The sequence below is a fragment of the Sinocyclocheilus anshuiensis genome, unplaced genomic scaffold (assembly GCF_001515605.1).
Source record: "Sinocyclocheilus anshuiensis isolate Anshui unplaced genomic scaffold, SAMN03320099.WGS_v1.1 scaffold575, whole genome shotgun sequence".
NCBI classification, from domain to species: Eukaryota; Metazoa; Chordata; class Actinopteri; order Cypriniformes; family Cyprinidae; genus Sinocyclocheilus; species Sinocyclocheilus anshuiensis.
Window position 1 is genome coordinate 423,206 of NW_015552573.1, and position 14,185 is coordinate 437,390.

General features: G+C 35.7%; 1 protein-coding gene across 1 annotated transcript in view; it reads right to left on the reverse strand.

Annotated features, from left to right (window-relative positions):
* The window catches only part of LOC107665111 (ubiquitin thioesterase zranb1-B-like), a 17,903-nt gene extending 5,860 nt beyond the window's left edge, over positions 1 to 12,043 (reverse strand). Inside the window, exons 1-7 of the mRNA XM_016455868.1 lie at positions 11,659 to 12,043; positions 7,842 to 8,774; positions 6,016 to 6,203; positions 5,775 to 5,928; positions 4,656 to 4,727; positions 3,836 to 4,034; positions 758 to 878 (exon numbers count right to left, since the gene is read on the reverse strand). Of these exons, the coding sequence (XP_016311354.1) occupies positions 758 to 878; positions 3,836 to 4,034; positions 4,656 to 4,727; positions 5,775 to 5,928; positions 6,016 to 6,203; positions 7,842 to 8,664 (1,557 nt within the window). The 5' untranslated portion in view covers positions 8,665 to 8,774; positions 11,659 to 12,043. The remainder of the gene's footprint in view (positions 1 to 757; positions 879 to 3,835; positions 4,035 to 4,655; positions 4,728 to 5,774; positions 5,929 to 6,015; positions 6,204 to 7,841; positions 8,775 to 11,658) is intronic.
* Positions 12,044 to 14,185: the final 2,142 nt, after the last annotated feature.

Here is a 14,185-nt window from a genome sequence, read left to right on the forward strand (position 1 = left end):
CATATGTGACCCTGGACCACAAAACCAGTCATAAGGGTCAATTTTTTGAAATTGACTTTTATACGTCATCTGAAATCATATTGAGAAAATCGCCTTTAAAGTTATCCAAATGAAGTCCTTAGCAATGCATATTACTAATCAAAAATGAAGTTTTGATATATTTACAGTAGGAAATTTACAAAATATCTTCAAGGAACATGATCTTTACTTAATGTCCTAATGATTTTTGGCATAAAAGAAAAATCTATAATTTTGACCCATACAATGTTTTTTTGGCTATTGCTAAAAATATACCCCAGCGACTTAAGACTGGTTTTGTGCTCCAGGGTCACATATTGATATTCAATGATCCATTCAAAGCAGCCAAAAAGAAAAACTGTTTAGAGTTGGAGTAAATGGTTACATCTTGATAAAAGCATATGAAGAAAATAATTTTGTTTCTTTGGAATAACACGCACTGATGAATCATTCACAATAAAAATCTTTTCTGAAAACAAATTTTATGAAAGTAAATATAGTCAGTTTTGATGCCATGTTGACTTTACGCACAATGAAACTGTCAAAATCTTTTATAGATCTGTATGGAAACAACCAACTAATGGAAACGGTGCTATAAAAAGTGCTCATTGCTCAGACATCTGTTCAGCCCTCATCCTCTCGGGTGGGATGTGTGTCTGCATGTGTGTTTCTGTATGAGTCAACTGCAGCTATTTCAGTAGGTGGTGAGATCCGAATGTTTTCTCATCTGGTTGCTTACCTGACTGGCTAATGACAGTATAAAGGCCCAGTCCTCCTGCCACTGCTCCTCCCGTAGAGAAAAATGCAAACCAAAGCTCTGGGAATACCAGGACTCCCACTCTTTCCAGCGCGTGTAGAACCTGGAAAACACACACATTATATCTGTGATAAAATACACAGATGCAATTACACTGATGTGAATAAACCCAGATGCAATTAGGCAAAGATAACAATAATGACTAGATCTGCTGAAGAAAACGTGCGGTGCCACCTTTGCAAAACAATACTAGCGTGTTCTGGGTAGTTAACATGACTCAGGGTCATTACAGTTAACTAAACTTTTATGAAGGTAAATATAAGAATTTGTATGACCTTTTTAAGACCAAGCAAAGAATAAATTGAATGGAAGACAATACACCAATAAAGTCTCTAAATGTAAATGTCTTGAGTTAGCATCACTTTAAAGTTTGAAAATACAACTTCCAACAGATCTCCATTACTTTTTAATTTATTTTACAAAAAAATAAGAAGCTTATGCCTTGAATACATCTGCTCTCCCAAACAGTAAATTATAATAACAACTTATACTGTAACTTCTGTTCACACTGCAAAAGTGTTGTTCTTCCTCAGTATTTTTGTCTTGTTTTACAGTTCAAATGTCTAAAGATTCTTCAATCAAGATACATTTACTTGAGAAGCAAAAGAACTGGTCTAGTTTTATGAGAAATTGATCAAAATGAAGCGAGTTTATGATTAAAACAAGAAAAAATATCTGCCAACGGCCTCAGACAAATCAGCTTAATTCAAAGGAAAAAACACCCCATTGAGAGATACTTGTTCTTCTTTAAAGCATAAACTCATTTAATTTTGTTCAATTTTTTAGAAAACAAGACTTAAGACATATTTAATTTGCATCTCAAGTAAATGTATCTCGATTTAAGAATGTTTAGATATTTGTATCGTAAAACAAAATAAAAATACTTGGGAAGATATAAATTTTTTTGCAGTGCATGCAACATTTAATGCCATGTCTTTATGAATTTAGGGCTTTCAGCTCCAATTTAAGCCTTTCAAGGCCTTAATTTGTGAAAACATTAAGAATTCAAAACTAAGACTAATTAAGACCTTTTTAAGACCTGCAGAACCCATGAAAAAACCTTTCATTACTTGAAATAAAATAAACTGAAAATGATCTTATTTCAGCTAGTTGCCAATGTAACATTTTCATTTAGTTTGTGAACTTGAGTTAGCTTGTTTAGTTAACTTGATGTACTAAAATAACAAACTAAAACTGAAATTAAAATGAATAAAAACGATACAAATATACTTAGAAATGAATAGAAATGGCAAAACACAAAATTAATAAAAGTTTAACCTAAATTAATATATATATTAAAATAAAAATGAATTCAAAGTATTAATAAAAACTCTTAATAGTATCTAAATACTATTATATACAGTTGAAGACAAAATTATTAGCCCCCCTATGAAATTTCAGTTCAGATATTTCCCAAGTGATGTTTAACAGAGCAAGGGAATTTTAACACAGTATTTCTTATTATATTTTTAATCTGGAGAAAGCCTTATTTATTTAAATTTGCCGGGAATAAAATAATTATTTAAAAAAAAAAAAAAAATAGCTAAGGTCAATTTTATTAGCCCCCTTTTAAGAAATGATCTGTTTGATTGGCTATGGAACAAACCACTGTTGTCCAATGACTTGTCTAACTAACCTAACTTGCCTAATTAACCTATTAATCCTCCAAGCCTTTAAATTGCACTGTAAACTGAGGATTAGTATCTTTCAAAACACCTAGTAAAATAATATGCACTGTCATCATGGCAAAGACAAAAAAAATGAATTTAGACTTGAGAAAAAGAATTGTTAATGATCACAAAGAAGGAGAAGCATATACACATTTATCAAAGCGTTTTCAAGTGTCAAGAACAGCTGTGAGAAGTATTATCAAGAAGTTTGAAGAGACCCACACAGTGGAGAAAAGAGGCACGAAGTGAAAGATTTCAAAAACTTTATAAAAACAAATAGTGAGAGAGGTTTCTAAAGACCCAAGAACAACTACCAAGACACTAGTGAATGATTTAGCCAAGTCTGGGATTGATATCTCAACGAAGACGGACACTAGAGGCCCGGACAGGAATGGACTGCGAGGATGCCGACCAAGAAAAACTCCTCTTCTGAAGAAGAGACACCGCCAAGCTAGACTGAAGTTTGAAGGACAACCTAGAGAAAACTATGTATACTAGAAACGTGTCCTTTGGTCAGATGAGACAAAAGTAGAGCTCTTTGGCCATAGAGATGTTGCCTATGTTTGGAGTAAGAAGGGACAGGTGCTCAACTCAAAGGACACTGTCTCCAGAGTGAAACATGGCAGTGGGAGTATAACGCTGTGGGGATGTTTCAGAGCGTTTGGAACTGGGAATCTCATCAGGGTCAAAGGAATCATGAAAATGGAAGACTACGAGAAGATTTTAAAAGACAACCCTTAGGCAACAAAAGATGGTTTGGGTCGACGTTTTGTCTTCCAGCATGATAGCGACTCAAAGCATACCTCATTTCTGGTGTAGAACTACCTCCAAATGAGCAAAGTGAACGTCCTTGACTGGCCTGCACAAAGCCCAGACTTGAATCCAATAGAAAATCTGTGGGGCACACTGAAGGCCAAAGTCCATGCCAGGAGACCAACAAATCTGGAGGAGCTTGAGAGATTAGCTAAGGAGGAATGGACTGCGACTCCTCAGGAGACATGCCTGAAACTTGTTGAGAACTACAACAAAAGACTAAAGGCTGTTATCAAGCAAAAGGGATACACCATTGACTATTAACATCAGAGGGCTAATAATTTTGACCTGTAGACTTTTTTTTTCTTGGTTATAATTTTGTTTCTATTTATATTACAAACATTCCAAGCTTCCTAAATAAACTATTGTTTAGAAATGCTGTGTTGAAAAAATCTTCTCAAAGAGCACTTGGGAATAATTTAAAAAAATAATGAAATATTTTATAGGGGGCTAATAATTTTGTCTTCAACTGTAAATCTCAAAATTCACGTTTTATTCTATTAATGTCCAGTCTTACCAGTGAGAGCAGTCGTGCAAGCTATCGTTGAGGCTTTTTCTCAGGACAGAGTCTTTGTCGTAAATCCCCCATGTGGCCTGTAACACTGAATCCAGAAGGCAATCTCCAGCGGTTCGGTTCCACAGAGCATACAGCCGGCTGTCCAGACGCGTGCCCAGGTCCAGAGACCAGTTAATGATGGGAGACTCCTCTTCCAGCTCTGAACACCACAATAAATCAGTTTCTCAATGCGTTTCTTTGCACATCCAGTGATAAATTTTGTTACTGCTAGCTGCACGCTGCTCTTCAGGGATGCAACAGAAATAGACCAGCTAAGGCATTTTCTAGATCAGATTCTTCTCAACTGGTGGGTCACGACCCAAAAACAGGCCATGGGCTTGTTCTGATACTAAATGCAAATAACAAAATTCAACTAACTGTATAATTGGGACTGCAAAATCAAATAGGCTGATTAATTTTTAAAAGGTGGGACAAAATGCCTCCCATATCTTTTGATGTTGATTTCAAAGCCTGTGCCCCTAAACTTGGCACAATTTTACTGTTAACTTGGTAGAAGTTAGTTATATTAGATGTCAATGTGGACAGGTTCAGTGACATTTTTCAAAACTATGAACACAATTATGCAAGGTAAAAGAAAATACAACCCCTATGCATTAAATACGGGTTTACTTGCAAACAAGGCCAACGTTGTGCCGACCACAGTTTACCATCAAAATATCCATTGTCCTGAAGTAGAACTAGTTGAGGAACTAGTGTTTTAATGTGCTGCTCATTATTTTCTGGTTTAAAGCATAAAATAAATGCTAAAACATCACGTTACCTTTTTGTACATCTCGATCCAGGACCTCGTCGAAGAGTTTTTCTTGAACATTTGGGGGAAGGTCTTCAATATCTACAAAAGAAAAACAAAAATGGGACACATTATGGATTTTTCTTCCACTTTTACACAATGTTCATTACAAGGTATACATCACGTCATATTTTAGGTCACTTTTTGCATAAATACATTTCACACCCTATTTATTTATGTATACTCACTTTCATGAGGGTTATTATAGTTAACTAAAACCATAAAAAATGTTAATTATTTGAAATAAAATGAAATATTTAAAAAATCTGCTATTTGCCAACGGACATTTCTTATTTAGTTTAACATGATGTACTAAGATAACTAAGACTGAAATAAAAATGTATATATATATAAAAAAAAAAAAAGTATAGACATTAAAAAAAAAATAAATAAAAGTGACAGCTTTAACCTAAATTAAAATTAAAATGAAAACAGAAAATATAATTATAAACTAATTAAAAATAACAATAAAAATAATTATAATATCTCAAAGATACTAAAACAACATTGCTTTTCACTATGTTTATATTTATTGGTTGCAACATTTCATGATGTATTCAGTTATTTCATGATATTTTATGTTGTCCGTCATATTTTATGTCAAGGTGTATTTCAATTCATATTCCATGATGTTTTACATTTTAAGACTTATTTGATGTTATATTTACATTTCATTCTACGGCTTCTGTGGTTTATTTAATCATTTCATTATATATATATTTATTTATTTAATTTAGTATGATATATCCCTGCATAATGAAGAACTAAATTGCAATGCTTCTGGTAGCAAGATCAACATCTTGATTAACATCTTAAGTGGATTTGAAGGTAAACGTTATTTTAGTATCATTAGTATTTTCTTTTCTTTTTTATTTTATAACTTTTATTTTAATTTAGCTAAAGTTTATTTTATTTCAAGAAACAGAAATTGTTTCATGGTTTCAGTTTTAGTTAACTTTAATAACCCTGGTTGAAATATCACAGACAATCGGCCCACTTGGAATAGGTTTTTGTGACTCATGTGGTGTGAATACGTGAGAACCTGCGGCAGAAGGGAAATGTTTGTCTTTAGAAAATGTGAGTGATCACCTGCTGGTAATGTGAAGGTGACGAGGTCAGTGAAGAAGTTACAGGGAAACTCTCCTTTACGCCTGTGAAGTGCTGCCGCCACCTCTCTGCGGATCTGTTCTGTTAACTCAGGACACACCAGAGCTGGTATACACTTCGCCGTCTGCTGAGACACCTGAAGTACATTCATAAATATAGAATCATTTTACAATATCACACTGTGAAACGACTTCTCTCCGTCTACGCATGTAAAAACTCTGACCTCCGTGAGCAGCACCGCGAGCATGTCTTGTCTTTGGAAGCGGATGGCCAGATGCACCAGAGTAAAACCAGCATCGAACGCAGATGGACGGTTGAGAATCCGCACCTCGTCTGCGGTCAGCTGACGTGCGATATCACCGGCGGATGACTTGTATGCCTCCACGGCGGCCAGATCCCCCTCCACTACACCTGATGAAAGTGTGCGTTGCATATGAGTGGGTTGACTTCCTCGCTCACAACTCTTTGAAGTTGCAGTATAAATTTCAAATTCAATTCCCATCAGACCTATAGGAGCTATAGGTATTTCCCAGAAGACAGTGACGCTGCTTTAGAGATCAATGATTTCATACTCTGATGCAGGAAAGCAGAGTGCTAACAGAAGTGTTCCCTAGTAGCAAAGCCCACGAGACAAAATCTGTCAGTTTGCATCAAACCATGCGCATGCAAACTGTCTCCCACAGGCTTAGTGATGAAAATAAAGGTTTGATACCAGCTGATATCAAAAGATTCAGCTTTGAATTTCAGCTTCACATCGCAGTAAAACATGCCAATCAAATAGTGAGCCAAAGGGAGAAGATATTGTACAAAGTCCCAAAAATGATGTGTACACTTAGTCACAACTGATAATTTACGTAACACTTTACAACAAGGTCAACACTAGTAAACTACATTAGTTATCATTAACTACCTTTAACAATGAAAAATACTTATAGAGAATTAATTAATCATAGTTATTGCTCATTTAACTACTTTTTAAAATCAAAAGTTATGTGTTAACATTACTTAATGCATTAACATGGACAACTGTATTTTTATTATTTAAAATTTTCAAAGACTATTAAATATGTTAGCTATTGGATTATTGTTCAGAAATTCGATCTTGTTGTAAAGTGTTACCATAATGCCAATGCATTTAAGAAATGTGATATTTATTTATTTTTTTTGAATAAAAAATTTGGTATATGTGCACTTCTGTTCAAAAGTTTGGGGGTTTGACTTATAAATTAATACTTTTATTCAGCAAGGACACATTAAACTGACTAAAAGTAACAGTAAACATTTATAATATTACAAAAGATTTTAAATAAATGCTGTTCTTTTAAACTTTCTATTTGAAATTCCTGAAAAAAGTACCACAAACAATATGAACTGTTTTCAACATCGAAAAAATAATAAGAATTGCTTCTTGAGTAGAAAATCAGCATATTAGAATGATTTCTGAAGGATCCTGTGACACTGAAGACTGGAGTAATGATGCTGAAAATTCAGCTTTGTATCAAATGAATAAACTTAATTTAAAAATATATTACAATAGAAAACAGTTCTATTAAATTGTAATATTTAACAATATTACTCTTTTTTTTGTGTGTGCTATATTTCTGATCAAACAAATGCAGCCTTGGTGAGCATAAGAGATTTCTTAAAAAAAAACAAAAAAACAATAAAAACATCTTACCAACCCCAACCTTTTGAACGGCAGTGTATGAAGCAAAACATTTCACATAAAGATGTTTGTTAGGTTTAACATATATAAAAAAAATGTTTTAAGTATCTGAACATGTTCTTAGTTAATGGGATGAACTACACTCAGCTACTGACTTCATACATCCACAAAAAAAAAAGAAAAAAAATCACCAAAACACCAGCTGACTAAAAGACATTAAGCAAAACGGATGTAAAGTTAGTGAGGAGAAAAGTTCCTGCAGCATCTGAGCGCAGATATTACAGACACTCAATCTAATGCAATGGCATTTTCAAAATGCATTTTAAGTGTCCAAATACATTTTGGGGAAACTGTATCTGGCACTAATGGGGTTCATTTCTCACCAGCGCAGGCGTTCAGGAAGAGCCAGTCGCTTCTCCGCATCCTGTTCCGGATCTGTTTGAGTTTTTTAAAGTCCGCCTCCTGCTCATTATCGCTGCCCACCGCTCCCGACGCCAGCTCGATCTTTACCTCCGCCTGTCCTTTACACGTAGGTGGAGAGAGTTTCCTCTGCCTCCCCCTGCTCACCCCCCCTCCCCCCGCTGTCCTCAGGTTATCCCGCTCCTGCTCATTCACTATCGACGGGGACGTGGCACTCTCCGCCTCCGAATCCTGCTGAGGCGCCTCGGGCGAAACGCTGGGTTTAGGGTGGTCACAAACCACACACCTCAGACTCTTTGGCCAGTTCTCATAGGTGCAAGCCGAGCACGGCCAACGCTGCACGTGCATGTTGAGCCGATTCCGATCGTTATACTCCTCGCACGGATCCGAGGTGACCGGAGTAGATCTGGACCCCGAGTCCGAGGTCTGTGGGGCTTCAGACGGACTGAGCGGGCCGTGTTGGGAGCCCTGCTGCCTCTGAGTGAGGCACTGCGTGCAGCGGATTGCACGGGGCCAGTTCAGATAGGTGCATATGTGGCAGGACCATTTGCTGCTGGTCTCGGGCAGCTCGTCGGTGATCCGCACCCGAGGCCGGGCGCTGGAGTCAGGGCAGATGAGCTGGGAGGTGCAGAGCTGCGGGTCCAGGCTGGAGCTGCTCTTGAAGGGTTCCTCGGTGATGATGGGCGCGTTGTGCCTTTGGGCCCGGCACATGGTGCATTTGATGGCGGACGGCCAGTTCTCGTAGGTGCAGTACTCGCAGCTCCACTTCAAGCCAAAATCTGTCATCCTCGCTCGCGCCGGTCACCGCAGCTGATCGCCCCCCTCCCTCCCTCCCGCCAGTCCTCCGTTTTTCACCTGCTTTCACTCTCTCACGCTCACAGCGCCTCCAGCTTCTCCTGCAATAGTCACAGACAGGCAAAGTTTAGTTCTTGCTGGGGAAAGAGCTATGTGGTTTGACAATAGAAATTATGTTGATAAACAGTGGGATCCAAAGGTCTCAGAGTAAAATTACTCTAAACTATTACCATTTTTCATTCCAAAAATATTAAAATAAATATAATATGTAAAAAAAAAAAAAACAAGTTTGGAGTCAATAAGTAAAAACTTCTACATTGTTACAAATTCTATATATATATTTTTTTTAAATAGATAAGCATATGATCAATATAATGCCATTTTTTAAAGTATTTTTTTTATTTTTTATAAATTAATACTTTTATTCCGCAAGGACATATTAAAGTAATCAAAAGTGACAGTAAAGACATTTGTAATATTCCAAAAACATATATTTTTTAAATAACTGGTGTTTTTCCTTCTAGTCATCAGTCTTGAAAAAACTGCATCATGGTTTCCACAAAAATATTAAGCAGCACAACTGTTTTCAACAATGATAACAATAAATGTTATTCGAGCAGCAAATCAGCATATTAGAATGATTTCTGAAGGATCATGTGACACTGAAGACTGGAGTAATGATGCTGAAAATTCAGCTTTGCATCACGGGAATAAATTACATTTTACAATATATTCAAATAGAAAATATTCCTTTTCAATTCTAATAATATTTCACAATACTATTCTTTTTAACTTTAATCGTACCGACCCTAAACTTAAACTTAATTTAAAACTTTGATTGAATTTTAGAACACTATTTGGCTTGTCCCCTTTTGCTATAATTTGATTTAATCCACAAGTTGAGGGAAAACCTGATGATTCATGTAATGCAGCAAGGTTTGAGAATGTTCCAAGAGCATCTTGTGCTTCAATGGACCTTTTGTACAAATGACTTGCATGGTCGATGTCACAAATGTGCTTACATTTGATTAGTGACCTAGAAATAGTGCAGGCTATTTTTTACATTTACCATTTTCTTTAATTGTCAAAATCCTAAATTCAAGATTTTCAGTGTGACCTTAATTTTTTTTTGGATGCCACTGTAATACAGTCACTTACAATTTAAAACAATAGTTTTTCTGAAGTACCAGGTAAATATCATAGCATAAGAATATGGTGATCACTTAAGTACTATGGTAAATACAAAAATACCACTGCATTACCATCTGATACCAATCAATGCATTGCAGTTTCCTTTTTAACTGGCTTGGACTATTTATAAATTACCATACACACTTGATTAAAATAATGATGACAAAAAGCATAAAGTTTAAAGGGTTGACAAGATCAACATAGCATTGAAATCAGCACAAATCACAAGGAGTCCTGATAGAATACGTGACAGTGCATGCATATTCTGTGCTTTTCTCCATGTCTCTTTATACAGTAACATACACAAATCTCTTTGTTATGTCTTTTCATTCACATGTTTCTCCCTCTTTGTGAATGATCTTAATCTTTCCATTTGCTACTGTAATAAAAACGCACAATACAATTTATTCTGGATGGCTTTTTAAGCCATAACTTGTTCAGGACTCTGGATTATTCCTGACAGTCCAAAGAGGTGGGCAACGACAGAGATGCATCCTGCTCACTGGGGCAAACGGTCACATCTTTGACCTACATTCCTACACTCTCATTTGGTTATTGGACTAGATTTTGGTTATTAACATTTGTTTAAAAAAAGCGACGATTTTTTTCATGATGGCCTAGATTTCCCTGACTATGGTGGTAACATGGTACTATGATAAAGATGGTAATAATGCGGTACTGAATGATTCACATACACATACCACAGAATTTACACGACATTTCAAAGTATGTCAAAGAATACCATGGTACATGTATATATATATATATATATATATATATATATATATATATATATATATATATATATATATATATATATATATATATATATATATATATATATATATATATATATATATATATATATATATATATATATATATATATATATATATATATATATATATATATATATATATATATATATATATATATATATATATATATATATATATATATAGAATAAAAATAATAATAAAAAAACTGTTTCTGAAGACAAATTAATCAATAATCAAAAACAAACCATTAGTTTGAAGAATCATATATTTTGTTTGGTACATAATATATATGATAATCACTCAGTACCATGGTATCACCATCTGATACTATACTTTTTATACCTCACATTTTATATCATAAACATTAAAAAATTTAAGACAATATAGGTTTTGCCTTCCGAAAGCAGGGTTCAATGTTTTGAAGGGTCATCATCTGTCAGTTTGGATAGTGAGCTGTCAAACTGCTGGACGCGCCTCTGACAACGCAAAAATGCCGTTTAGATATCTCGGTAGGTTTTGACACATACCTCCTCTTACACGACTGGAAACCGGGCTATAACGGTGAGAGGAGTGTTTCTATAACGGGCGCTGGAAATGGAATGTGAAAGCATTTCAGCCGCTATAATGTATAAAGTTCAAATGTATACAGCTCAAATGTATCCAGCACAAGCTCTGCGCTGATACACTGTAAACACTCTCGGCTCGCTTCGGAATTCCACACCAAGGTGTCGATTTTAGCCGAACTACAACAACACCATAAAAGAGCTCCGGTGTTTGTATCTGCACTGTAAATAAACACAAACAGCTACTTCTGTTCAGAATGTACACGGACTATTGACAATTTCACTTCCTTAAATGACAAATAAATGTAAAAATAAATACATAAATAAATATTTCTAAAAAAATATATACGCGAGCATTTTAGGAAACTAAAAAAATAAGGTGCATTAATTTGCCCTGTTGCATATAGTGTTACAGTGATTTTTTTCCCCCACAGAAATATCAAGACCCTTACCTGTCTTTGCCCTCCACACTTCAGTTTGCAAACACTACCGTTCCAGAGTTCGCCCTTCTGCAAACCGAACGTCTGTCCTACCGAAACCCAATCCGATCCGGGTCCAAATCCAGCTCAGCACCGAAAATCTACCGCAACAGCAGAGCGATTCTGCGGCCGAACACCCATGTTATTTCTCTCCCTTCCTCTGAAACCCCAAGCGCCACGGCGATCTTCGGATCAAAGCGGGTTTTAGTGGGTTTTAAACACCGGAATTCCCATTTCTGTTGCAGATGTGAATGGCTCTAATGGCGGCGGCACAGGAGCGGGGGGTAAACCAAAATAAACCTACTCCGGAGATACTGGTAGGAGGGATATCACCTGGATCAGCGGGCACACATGATTGGCTCTCGCTCCGTAAACACCGTGGAAACCAATGAGGGCGCATTTCTTTCGTTAAAGGGCTTCACGGCATACTTCCTTCATAAGCAATTAACAATCAGGAAACCGTCGCTCTCGGTCCGCCATGTTGGCTCTAAGAATATTAGGGATGTGATATAAGGTTTCACTTTGGAGTGGAGCCAAAATGGAGTGTGTTTCGTGTGTTCGGCTCCACTGCCAAGGCTAGGGGGATGATGTCATCGTTTCAGAAAGCTCTACCGCAGCATCATCTGCAGTGACATAAGGGCAGTTTTTCCAATGAAAACAAAAATAAAAGAGTTGACAAGATTGTTATGCGTGTAGCTCTTTTATGTCAAAACAATAAATGAAAGGCCCGGTGGGTGGTTTTAGCTGAACAGTTGGTTCCATGTACTAATTTATTTAGTAGACTCGTTTATTATTATTTTTTATCAATGTATTCGTTTTATGAAGACTGTTTGCATTAGAATATTAAATAAATGAAAATGTATAATTTCTTCCTACATTTTTTATATATCTTCTGATTATTATTATTTTTTTGGTGTTTTTTTCGTAACATTTTTTTTTTAGTGAACATTCAGTCTGTTATAATTTAGGTGTAGGTTAGTCATGATTAGTGAAACTACACCCTTTTATCAGCTGATTTTCTTGTTTCGATCGATTAAGCGGAATAGACGAATAAATAGCCTATGTTTAGTTGCATCAAAAGTAAAGCGCAACTTTGTCGCCATCCGGTGGTTTCATAAACTAATGCAAATGTTTGATGAGCCACTAGTTTGCTTTTTTATATCTAAAATGAAAATTCCATCCAAGAATCAAAAGTAAAACAAAATAATATCATATTTATATTCTTATTACATGTTATTATATATTATGTATAAATGCTTATTTACACACGAATGTATAGTTATATTAATATATATTATATTTGCATTGTAACATTATTTTTACGACTAGTAAATGTTAAACATACTCTTCAAATTTTGCTCCAAATAATAATTTACTTAAACATATGTCGTTATTTAAAGCTCTCTCAAATAGCGTCGGTAACATGACACTTTATTTACTTACGAGTTCTAGGGCGTGCCTCCACGTCGCTCTGATTGGCTGATTACACTGTCAGCGCGATAAGGCCCGCCTATCATGTTTGTACTTTAGCAGGTGCGTATCTCTCAATGGGGAATGGGCGTGAAGGCGTCTAACGTGGTTAAAATGGTCGGATTATTTTGATTAGGTAACAATTGATCCACTCAGACATCCTCTCTTTTGGTCATGTCCGAATCGAAATGAAATTTAAATGAGTTGTAACACGAAATTACCTGTGAACGAGCCAGTTGTAACCGAATAAATCAAGGCTGCACCTTCCACCTTTAATACACACCTGCGGTGCTGTTTTACAGAGGATTTGGTGTCTAATGATGCGAAAACAAGGTGACTAATAATAATAATAATAATAATAATCCAACGGTTAATGGCAGTAAATAATAAAAATACAAAATAGGATATTCTTGTTACTGTATTATATGGTTAGGCCTAATTATTTGATTTAGTGTTGAAATGTTACCCATAAACTTGATATTTTGATATAAAACAATAATATATAACATAATATATAACATACGTATTAAAATATATAATATATAATAAATTATATAAACTGTAATATTAAATGTTATTTAAATTTGTATTGTGTAAAGTGCTGTTCCATATGGCTTTAACTGTTCAAATATTGAAAATTATCATTTGATACCATCACTCTACCATGCTTCACAGTAGTTTTCGTAGGGAGAGAGAAAAAAGTCTATTTTGAGAGGAACAAGAGGAAATAAGTGAGGAACTTTCAAGGAACTAATTGTATATATTAAATGACATTTAAAGTTACAATATACAAAATATGTGTATGTTCCTGCAAAACGACACCACTCTCTCTGATGTAGTGCATTTGCTTTCACAGTTCTGCTTCCTCTCTTGTCTGTAGCCACACCCACCGGGGGTCCCACAGCGTTAGCACCACCCCTCTCCAGCCAATGGCAGCGCAGCACGGCCACTCCATCACTCCTCAGTTTCCAAGGTCACTGGGCTGCTCTCCTGAAAGGCGCTACATCATCAGCATCCGTCCAGCGAGGGC